This window comes from Anoplophora glabripennis, unplaced genomic scaffold, assembly GCF_000390285.2.
Source record: "Anoplophora glabripennis isolate ALB-LARVAE unplaced genomic scaffold, Agla_2.0 scaffold963, whole genome shotgun sequence".
In the NCBI taxonomy this organism is placed as follows: Eukaryota; Metazoa; Arthropoda; class Insecta; order Coleoptera; family Cerambycidae; genus Anoplophora; species Anoplophora glabripennis.
The window spans coordinates 140,665-152,956 of NW_019417303.1; the positions used below are offsets into that span (position 1 = coordinate 140,665).

General features: G+C 35.3%; 3 protein-coding genes across 3 annotated transcripts; all 3 read left to right on the plus strand.

The window, feature by feature from the left end:
• Positions 1-445: 445 nt before the first annotated feature.
• Positions 446-1,855, plus strand: LOC111692247. Its single transcript, XM_023456154.1, has one exon. The coding sequence runs from the start codon at positions 446-448 to the stop codon at positions 1,853-1,855; it is 1,410 nt and encodes a 469-aa protein (XP_023311922.1).
• A 100-nt stretch (positions 1,856-1,955) lies between these two features.
• On the plus strand, positions 1,956-3,317 carry LOC108915083. Its single transcript, XM_023456155.1, has one exon. It carries the CDS (start codon positions 1,956-1,958, stop codon positions 3,315-3,317), a length of 1,362 nt encoding a protein of 453 aa, XP_023311923.1.
• An 81-nt stretch (positions 3,318-3,398) lies between these two features.
• Positions 3,399-5,054, plus strand: LOC108915084. Its single transcript, XM_018721038.1, has one exon. The coding sequence runs from the start codon at positions 3,399-3,401 to the stop codon at positions 5,052-5,054; it is 1,656 nt and encodes a 551-aa protein (XP_018576554.1).
• Positions 5,055-12,292: the final 7,238 nt, after the last annotated feature.

The window sequence follows — 12,292 nt, forward strand, 5'->3', positions numbered from 1 at the left end:
CATTAGGAATGATAGAGAAGATGGAAAGGGGGGAGTAGCAATACTCATAAAATCACAATTTTTTTTCAAAGAAATTCCAATACTCGAAAATACTCTCATTCCATCCAAAGCAATCACGGTCAAAATAAATAATAAAGAAGTAGCTCTAGTATCTCTATACATAAAACCACAAACAAAAATTACATTACAACAGTGGATCAACTTTTTCAGTAGCATACCAAGACCATGTTTAATAGCGGGCGATTTCAATGCACACCATGTTGCTTGGGGCTGCGAATTCGTAGACGCATATGGGAAAACTTTGTTAGATTCTATGGACCGCTGCAACTTAGTATATTTAAATGACGGCACTCCAACCTTACTAAATTATTCGGGGGATAGATACAGCGCAATAGATATAACGTTATGTAGTCCTGAAATCGTGCATCTTCTTTCATGGAGAGTAATGAACGACCCTCACGGATCCAATCATCTCCCGATATTAATAGAATACCAACTTTCAGGCCAGAATAATGATATTATAAACAATACCCATAAATGTTGGAAAACAGACAAAGCTGATTGGATTAAGTACCAAAACCATATGAACACAACATTTGCAGGAAGTTACGATCAAATGATCGAAAATATAAACACGGCAGCAGGTATATCAATCCCAAAAATTAACCACTCAAGGAAAAATAATACACATTCATACAAACCATGGTGGAATGAAAATTGCCACGATAAAGTTACAGATAGGAAAAAAGCATACAAGATATATAATGAGAATCCGAATTTACAAAATTTATCAAACTACAAAAGATTAGACGCGTTAGCTAAAAAAACTCTGAAAGAAACAAAAAGGCAAAAATGGAAGGAGTACTGCGGAAGCCTAAATAAGAACACTCCCATCAAAGAAGTATGGTCAAAATTAAATCAGTATAAAAATAGAAAAAAAGAAAACAGAATGCCATTAAATAGCGAAGCAATTTGGATAGAATCTTTCCACTGCAAATTGTCCCCTCCTTGGGTAAATTACAAAACAACAGAAATAAACGATGAAAATACCAATCTCGACACGTCAGTAATAGATTCCAGCAGTCACTTGTTAAAGGTATTTACACTCCCAGAACTAAATATTGCATTAAAACAACATAATAATACAGCCCCCGGGAAAGACAATATCACATACTCTATGCTCGCTCAATTACCTGAAAATAGTAAAATAGAACTACTGGAAATATATAATACCATATGGTTATTAAAAGCACCTATTCCATCGGACTGGTATGAATACATCGTCATCCCACAAAGGAAACCTGGAAAACCCCTAGAAGAAGCAGACTCTTACAGGCCAATAGCACTTGCGTCATGCGCACTAAAAACATACGAACGACTGATCAAGAATCGTCTAGAACATTGGCTAGAAAAAAATTACCTTCTACCTCGATTCCAATATGGATTCAGACGGGGACGGTCTACAAATGAAGCGTTAGCAATATTAACTAATGATATTCAGATATCCTTCACGAACAACCAATCGGTAATGGCCACATTCTTAGATATCAAAGGAGCATACGACAATGTTCTGATAGATCGGCTGACAATAAAACTGAACAAGTTAGGAATTCCACCAAGAATAACATTACACCTCAGAAATTTGTACGTAAACAGGAGTATATATCTAAAAATCAACAATTCAATAACCACCTCTCGGGTAACATCAGTTGGTCTCCCACAAGGCAGTATCCTCAGCCCACTACTCTTCACAATATATACTATGGATTTAGAAACAATCTTAGGGAAAAATGTAAAATTAATACAATTTGCTGATGACATCTGCATATATACCTACCACAAAACCTNTAAATGACGGCACTCCAACCTTACTAAATTATTCGGGGGATAGATACAGCGCAATAGATATAACGTTATGTAGTCCTGAAATCGTGCATCTTCTTTCATGGAGAGTAATGAACGACCCTCACGGATCCAATCATCTCCCGATATTAATAGAATATCAACTTTCGGGCCAGAATAATGATATTATAAACAATACCCATAAATGTTGGAAAACAGACAAAGCTGATTGGATTAAGTACCAAAACCATATGAACACAACATTTGCAGGAAGTTACGATCAAATGATCGAAAATATAAACACGGCAGCAGGTATATCAATCCCAAAAATTAACCACTCAAGGAAAAATAATACACATTCATACAAACCATGGTGGAATGAAAATTGCCACGATAAAGTTACAGATAGGAAAAAAGCATACAAGATATATAATGAGAATCCGAATTTACAAAATTTATCAAACTACAAAAGATTAGACGCGTTGGCTAAAAAAACTCTGAAAGAAACAAAAAGGCAAAAATGGAAGGAGTACTGCGGAAGCCTAAATAAGAACACTCCCATCAAAGAAGTATGGTCAAAATTAAATCAGTATAAAAATAGAAAAAAAGAAAACAGAATGCCATTAAATAGCGAAGCAATTTGGATAGAATCTTTCCACTGCAAATTGTCCCCTCCTTGGGTAAATTACAAAACAACAGAAATAAACGATGAAAATACCAATCTCGACACGTCAGTAATAGATTCCAGCAGTCACTTGTTAAAGGTATTTACACTCCCAGAACTAAATATTGCATTAAAACAACATAATAATACAGCCCCCGGGAAAGACAATATCACATACTCTATGCTCGCTCAATTACCTGAAAATAGTAAAATAGAACTACTGGAAATATATAATACCATATGGTTATTAAAAGCACCTATTCCATCGGACTGGTATGAATACATCGTCATCCCACAAAGGAAACCTGGAAAACCCCTAGAAGAAGCAGACTCTTACAGGCCAATAGCACTTGCGTCATGCGCACTAAAAACATACGAACGACTGATCAAGAATCGTCTAGAACATTGGCTGGAAAAAAATTACCTTCTAGCTCGATTCCAATATGGATTCAGACGGGGACGGTCTACAAATGAAGCGTTAGCAATATTAACTAATGATATTCAGATATCCTTCACGAACAACCAATCGGTAATGGCCACATTCTTAGATATCAAAGGAGCATACGACAATGTTCTGATAGATCGGCTGACAATAAAACTGAACAAGTTAGGAATTCCACCAAGAATAACATTACACCTCAGAAATTTGTACGTAAACAGGAGTATATATCTAAAAATCAACAATTCAATAACCACCTCTCGGGTAACATCAGTTGGTCTCCCACAAGGCAGTATCCTCAGCCCACTACTCTTCACAATATATACTATGGATTTAGAAACAATCTTAGGGAAAAATGTAAAATTAATATAATTTGCTGATGACATCTGCATATATACCTACCACAAATCCTTCAACGAATGCTCAACGGAGTTAAGTAAATCTATGAATAACATGAAAACTTGGACCGAGAACAATGGCTTTAGCATCTCTCAGAACAAATCATCTGTGTGCACCTTCACAAGAAAAAGAACAATATTGCCTTCGCATATACAACTAGGACCATATCTCTTTGCCCATAAGAATTCAGTAAAATACTTAGGCATCACTCTGGATAGAAAACTCCTTTGGAGAGACCATATTCAGCAAATTATAAAAAGAACGGAAAACTCCATAAATATCATTAGAGTATTTACAAAAAGTACTTGGGGAGCGGATCCGAATACCGCCTTGTTATTCTATCAGTCTTTAGTCAGATCCATCATGGATTATGGCAGCATTTTGTATGGTTCAGCTTCGGACACCCAATTAAGAAAAATAGATATAGTTAAAAACAAATGTCTACGACTATGTCTCGGACTATTAAACACAACACCAATAAACACAATGGAAGTAGAAACCTGCGAACCTCCATTACCACTAAGAAGACAATTCCTAAGCGACAAATTTGTCATGAAATTGTACGCAAAGAAAAGCGAGTGTATAAACAGTCTCCATAAGTTATTTATACTGAACCTCACCTCGCCTTACTGGTCAAAAAAAAAATCACCGGTCATGGTTAACTCATACCAAAGTCTTCTAGTCAATTCATCCCATTGTTACACAATAAATGCAGATCCCTATTATACAATTAGTTACAATGATTTCCTACACGAAATAAAGGTCCATTACTTAAAAATAACCGAATATGATTCTCCCGGTTTAACCAATAAACTGTTCCAATACGAATCGAAACACAAATGGCCAAATTCTGAGTATATATTTACAGACGGTTCCAAAATAGATGACCAAACTGGATGTGCGTTCTATCATGAAAATAAAAACTACTACGAAATGTTTAAATTACCTGACGAATCATCTATATTCACAGCAGAACAGTACGCAGTACAAAAAGCCATGGAATATGCTAAATCATCTCCTCACTTCAATTACGTAATATTCACGGACTGCAAAAGCTTAGTAGATAAATTAAGATCTACAAATAAAATAACTAAAGTCGACAAAATCTATGCAAAAATTTTGTCCGTTCATGGAGAACTGAAACAAATGAATAAAAATTTAGAAATTGTTTGGATAAAGGGCCATATCGGCATCAAATCAAATGAAACGGTGGATCACTATGCAAAAACAGCTGTTACAATGGGAAGAACAACAACTGAAAGCATGTTACCACCATCCGACTTAACTCCGATATTTAGAAGAAACCTCAAATTAAAGTGGCAAAATATCTATGAAGACTCCCTCTCCGGAGCCGTCTATAAACAAATACAACCAACCATACGACAAAAGACATGGTTTCACAACCTAGTAAACAGACAATTCATAAAAACCATAACCAGACTAAGAACAAACCATGCTTTATATCCAAAATACCAACATAAAATTGGCCAAACTAATAATCCAAACTGTTTATGTGGTGAAATAGGAGACTTACAACATATAATACTAGAATGCCCACTACACATAACACACCGAGACTTACTTTTAGAAGAAATATATAAGTTAAAAGCAGAAGCTCCATTCAATCTGACTACATTACTGGCTTCAGACAATTTAAGTATATTCAACAGTATATTTGGATTCATCAAAAGATCCAGTATTAGAATCTGAGTTGCAGCGGTCTAACCAAATAATAACAACATATTGTAAATAATCATAAGACCCATTGTATAAAGAATATGTAAAAGTAAATAATCTAAAATGTAGAATTGTTGGGAGGAAAAAATAAATAAATAAAAATAATAATTAATTAATTTATTAAAAAAANGCAATTTGCCAACTTAGCGTCACTCCTTGAGAGTTACTTTTTTCATTTGATCATTCTACATACCTTTTACCTTCATAAAGTATGTATAATAAAATGTCTACTAAGATATTTTTTAAGTTTTCAGGGTTTATAATCTAATTCGACTGTACTATAACTGTTCTTGAGCAATTGCAAGAAATTGAAAGAAACATTTCAGACAAAACACCGTAATTGTTTTGACGACCTATAGCTGCTCTGTTTCCATTCCATTTTTAATGGAACGCCCTGTATATAATAACATTTTTTAAAACTGTGTTAAAAATTATTTAAAATTTTACTGAAAAACTCCAGTTTTTTTCACTAAAACAACTGTATGTGTATTGTGTGTATTCCTATAAAGAATCTATATATCTAAAATATTTAGTAGGTTCTTGGTAGTTTGTTAGTAATATACATACTTGATAAAATATTAAACCAAGAAAATAATGAATGTGTCACTAATTTTCAGGTTTGTTAACAAATTCTCCGATATCTCTAAACAATTTTTTTCTATCATAAATCTGAAAATACCAGGCAAAACAATTATGTAATGCAGAAGTAAAATGATACAATATTTGGCTGGACGATTTGTGAAGCTGGAATGTGTTTGTCAATATTGTTCGTCATTTGAGTATATAAGTTTTGTGATATTACATGGAAAATGTACTGAATTTTGTATACCCTATATTAAAACTTATAATGTAAATTATTTACGTTATAAAAAAGCTGTATTGGGAACAAAGAGGGGTAGGCGACTTATCTTTTTTAAAATTACCGTAAAAATAAGCTCTATTTAATGCAAAAAGAGCAAATTCCCGAGCAGCTTTTGCCTGGCCCTGGAACAATTTGTTTATAACGCTGTTTTCCATGTGCTACTTTGTTAGTTGTAAAGGGCAACTTAATTTCAACTTTTTGAAATTTTCTATACTTTTTTTTGCAACAATTAGAACCTATATTTACGATATTAACTACTAAAGGTAACGTTTAGTAATTAAACTAGTTGCAGTAAGACGAACCAAATTAATTTAAAAATACCTGGAGCAACAATTTCAAGGTCAATCGAATCGGCCGTTGGCACACTTGTTGGTCTTTGGATTTGACCGCCTTTTTCATAAATTTCATCAACATCCATCGCTTTTTGCAAAAATAAAGCGCAATTTTCGAAAACTGGTTTTTCCGCGTTTGACCTTTATTTTACAATTAACAAATTGGTAAAATATGACTTTAGATACCTTAAATTGTAGTTAATTTAATTGCCTACAACATAAAGTGACTAATTTTCCGGTTGTCTAGATATTCATGGGCAGTAAAAATAGTGAAAAAACATAATTTTGCCACTTATATGCGTCATAAAATGCAACAAAATGTCGACTAATAATTTTCTTACGTTCAAACACTAATTCGATTGGAGTATACAGGGTGATTCAGGTTTAATCTGGATAACTTCAGGAATCGATAGAACAGGTTAAAATAATGTTCATTCATGATATATATTTCCTAAATCGCATCGTTACGGAGATAGAGGGCGTTGAAGTAGGACATTTTTCTCTTGTCTTAGCACTAAAAATACTTTTGAAATAATACTTTTAACGATGATTTTCACAAATGTCAGTTTATACAAACCATTGAGTTTTTCGTGGGTTGCTATAACGTTAATGAAATTTACGTGGCTGGGGCGCTACACTGTCTCGGATTTCATTGAATATCTCAAAAACGAGACCAAATATCGAAAAAAAAAACAAAAGACGAAAAGTTTCAAAATTAATGAGACAAAAGTGGTGTACAGCTGTTTTAATAAAATTAATTATTTTTTTTTTAAGTTTTGAAAGGAGAGGGGTAGCACACAAAATACACTTCCAAAGCCTGTATTAGACAATGCAATATAGTTGCAGCGACAAAATTGCGGGGATGAAATTGCATGCTTATTATCACACAATGCGACAGAATTGCTGCAATTTGTTTAGTTTGTAGTAGTGTTACCAACTGTGCATTGTTTAACAATATGTAAAATTCCTTGTATGTATCTTGTAAACAATTATTTTTTATTCAAGCACAACATTGCAATGGATGAAAATTTTAAAAGTAAATTGCTGTATAGCTTTAATAGTGGCTTCAACGGGGTTACTAACAACAACCATGTTCAACAGCCAACAACAGCTAGGTTGGTAATAAACAAATCTTCATAAAAGTAACTAGAATCCATGCAATTTTGTTGCACGGAATAGAGCATGTTCTAATTCAATTCAGTTGCCGGGACATAATTGCATAGTCTGATAAGAAAAATCTCATGGATTCTATCGCGACAACCAAATCCCTGCAACAAAATTGCATTGTCTGATACAGGCTAAAGAGGGGTAAGTGGTTCAAACATAAGAAGCTTATGTAAGATCATAAGAAGTAGTTATGTTCCGAATTTCACCTCAATCGGATGAGTGGATCAAAAGTTATGAGGGAAAAGCGAAAAAAAAATTATATTTCAATGTCCTCCATCTCCGAAACTAGAACTAAGTTTCTATCATGAATGAACATTATTTTAACCTGTTCTATCGATTCCTGATATTATCCAGATTAAACCTGAATCACCCTGTATATGCTTGTTCTCATCATTAGATACCGAAGACCATAGATAGTACTCTGTCGCAGTCGCGAGAGGTGATATTCGACAAAACTACCGTACTGTGTGAACCCTTGGTTCGATTCAACTACTTTTTCGAATAAATTATCGTGCTGCATCGTATCCTGTTACTTGTTTAAGTTCCTTGCAAGGCCTGGATTGATCTTTTTGCTACTATACTGAAGGCTGTGGACGCCCTTATTTCAATTCACTCCGTATACCTTTATTAATTTCTGGCAGCTTCGATCGTTTGCCTCGGATACGCCATGCCTTTGTTCAAATCGGAATGCCGCAAATCCAACAGCCGGGAACGCTGCACGTAGCAGCTTAAGGCACATAAATTGATTAATATCTATTTCTGAACTAATTACCCATTCGGCGAATAAGAAACAAGGTCTTGTCCACATATGAATCGGGATTTCGTAACACCCGTTAGGCTCTAATTGCACCTATAATTGGTTTGTGCTCGAAAACAAGGAAAACTAGCGCTGAATCGAACCGGCTCCGCGAAAAAAAACCTAAATGTTTAATATGCGATAACACCTTGCACCTATCGACAATTAAAAACTAAGTATCGTTACGAAAATTACGGTAGGTCGGTCTAAAAAGGTTAACTGGCTTAATTATACGTTGTTCTAGTGTGTCGGTTGTAGTTTGCGACCTCTAAAATGTAATTGCTCGCACCGCGAAAAGAAATACCTATTTCAGATCCTGTTTGGACACTTTGTTTTGTAGCGAAAAGGCAGGACGTGGCATAAATTACAACCGAAATTTAAAATTCTGCAGTAAAATGTACAGGATGTGTGTGACATACAAAACAAATCAGTTAACTGAAAAGCCGACTACACAAAGACGCACACAGGGTGTTTACAAATTTGGAGAAGGTATTTGAAAAACTTAATTGGTATAAATATTTTTTGAAAACGATTTTTTTTAATACTTACTGACTTACCACAATGATACGAAGAAACATGTTTGGAACCGCTGACACCAACCATAATTCAACTGGCTATATTTACAATCTGCAAGTGAACAAATCCAACAGTTACAGACTTACACTCCACTTGCTTAGCGTTATGTAACCTGGGGGTTATTTCTTTAATTATCTATCTACCGGATTTCAAAAGAGTTTACTATTAACTTCTCGAAAGAAGTACGTTGTACGTTCAGAGAATGAATTCCAGACACTTTCCGTACGTCGTTCATGTAGAATGTAATCCAGTGGTTGGTTGTATAGGGTCACACTTAAGTTGGAAGAACAAGAAAACACCTTCCTACGAACGGTTTTAATAACAATTAAAAAAAACGAACAAAATAACGAAGACTCAGTGGATTCGAATAAACATTATCGATTAATTTATACGCGACAACACAATCCGAGATTCAGAGAACCCAATGCGAATTCATAGCAAAATTTAGGAAGACTTTGTCCGTTATTAAATTAACCCACTCTAAAATTTAAAAAACTGCCCAGTGTGGAACCCAAGGAGAAACTGCCTTTTTTTCGAAGATCTCTCCTGAATTCGACACCTCGCTTCGACACGCCCATTTCTTGGGTACAGAAGTTTCGGTTCTTATCTTATTGGCTGCCTCCCTGAATATTGGGGGTTGAAATGGCTTAACTATACCATGTTAATACCTAATTGACTGAATTTATAATTGTATGGATAATTTTGTAACTACCTGAACTTACAAGTAACCTTACACCTTCCTCTTGTCACTCCGTATAGCAACACGGGACAGATTAGTCAGTCTCATTTTATAACTTGGAAAATCCGCCTAAAAACCAGCTATTTGATCCATTATTATTTTTTTCCTCATGACATTCTAACAATTTATTTAAGTACCTTGGAATTCCTACGCCTTTTCGAATGTATTTCGTGCGTTATTAGAAATATCGATTTTTCCCTTCACCATGGGCTAAACTGTCGCTCCCAGATGCCCAACACATGGCCCCGACGGTCTAAGTCAACTTGTTCAAAAACACTGCTAAATTTCATGAGGCCTTCTCCGAAGGACGACTTTGCAAATTTATTGCTCCCGATGACAAGAGGCACTAGTCTCTCAACGACTTTATGGCGACGCTAAACCTACTTGAATACCCTTAACTTTTCAATAATAATTATTGTTGACTGAAATATTTTACTGTCTGAATTGATCCATCCGTTCCAAGAACTAACAAATAAACTACCACGCGTCCCAGATCTTGTTACACTTAGCTAGGAATATGTGACCCGCCTTTGTTGTTCTAAGACTAGGCTCTGTGGAGGCGAGCCCACCATCAGAACCCCTAGACCCGCCCTGATCTTCATATCAGTTCTGTTGCTATTTCTAAAACCGCCATGATCTTCAATACAAAAATTTCGCTACCGCTTAGCATAGGTCTTACAGCGCAGGTGTCTGTGCGCGGGCATATTGAACTATTGCCATTTGCTGCCTGCAACCAGATAATGGTACTAATCTGTTGGCTTGAGTTCAGCTGTTTCTGGTTGTTTGCCATTACGAAACTAAAGAGGTTTCTAGTGGCAACATCATAGGTTTATTCATAGTAATCTCCTATTTACAAGAAGTAACAGGACGTTAGACAACAACAGGATGTTAAAGTTCAAATATAGCCAGTTGTTGTGATGGGAACAAAGATTGTAATAGCTCCAATGTATCTACTACCTTAGTGAACAAGGACTCACATCAAAGCTGATGAAGATGTTTGAGTAACTTATGGTCAGAATCTGTCAAATATCCAGTAAATGTCCTGAATTCCTTACGTGGTGAACTGAGTTGTTACATTACAACTTCTAAGTATTTCGTCAGTACATATATCGGAGACCCAATGAGATATTAGACATATGAATCTTAAATAGCTTATAAAGATATGAAGGGCCACTTTAGAAATGTTGCAGGTACCCATTAACTTACTTGCTGATCCTATGAATTCTATGTCAACATCCTAACGGTACGTTCTTCAATAAGTGATATTGGATNAAAATTTTGAAAAATAACACAGCCCCACAAAAAAAAAAGTAGCAGGTCCGAAAGACGAGACCATGGTATCCATATGGTTTACGGGTCGCTGAATCCGAATCCGGTGTCCGTTTGACGCGATTAGCTCTGGTTTAAGGTCAGTTCAAGGTCAAATGTAGAAAATCAATTGTCAACAAACTAAACCTACGTATCTACACGATTTTGGAGTCGCCGAATCCGAATCCGGTGTCCGTTTGACTCGATCAGATCTGGTTTATGTTCAGTTCAAGGTTAAATATAGAGAATCAATTGCCAACAAAGTAAATCTACATATCTATAAGTTTTTGGGGTCGCCGAATCCGAATCTGATGTCCGTTTGACTCAATCAGATCTGGGTTGAAGTCAGTTCAAGGTCAAATGTGGAGAATCAATTGCAAACAAAGTAAATTTACATATCTATACGTTTTGGAGGTCGTTGAATCCGAATCTGATGTCCATTTGAAGCGTTCAGGTCTGTTAAATACTTTCTAATAGAAATAGATCAATCAACATACGAAAGATACTTATATAAATATTTTGGTTTTAAACCTAAGTGAAAAATTTGATTGGGTTTGAGCAGAGAGAAAGGTTTCACCAAAATATTAAAGAAGGGAGAAATTTGGGTGGCAATGAAACTATCACTGAGATTGCTAGTGATACTAGTGATGACGAATATATTCCATATCACGTTGTGAAAAATACAGGAACAATATCACAAAAAAAGTAAATGATGTTCGAGATTTGGGCCTGGCAAAGAATGGAGCATAGTTCCTAATATCATGGCTAAAAAAATACTAAGCAAGCCGGAAAAGTGAAAGCTTTTTACTATCATTACAGAAATAAGGAATATTTTTCTAACGATGAATAATTTTCCTTAGATTACTACAATGATATTGTTGGATAAATCACTTCAAACATGGATGTTATAAATCTAACGCACATTGAAATAATAGTGCCATATTCTGAGGATAGTCTTACATAGGATCAAATACGAACAACGTAAATGGCTTTACATTTGACCTTGAACTGAACTTAAACCAGATCTGATCGAGTCAAACGAACATCGGATTCGGATTTGGCGACTCCAAAAACGTATAGATACGTAGGTTTAGTTTGTTGACAATTGATTTTCCACATTTGACCTTGAACTGACCTTAAACCAGAGCTAATCTCGTCAAACCGACACCAGGGTCGGAATCGACAATCCCAAAAATGTGTAGATTCATAGGTTTAGTTTGTTGACAATTGATTTTCGACATTGTACTGACCTTAAATCAGAGCTAATCGCGTCAAACGGACACCGGATTTGGATTCAGAAACCCCAAAAACGTATAGATACCTAGGTTTAGTTTGTTGACAATTGATTTTCTATATTTGACCTTGAACTGACCTTAAACCAGAGCTAATCGCGTCAAACGGACACCGGATTCGGATTCAGCGACCCCAAAA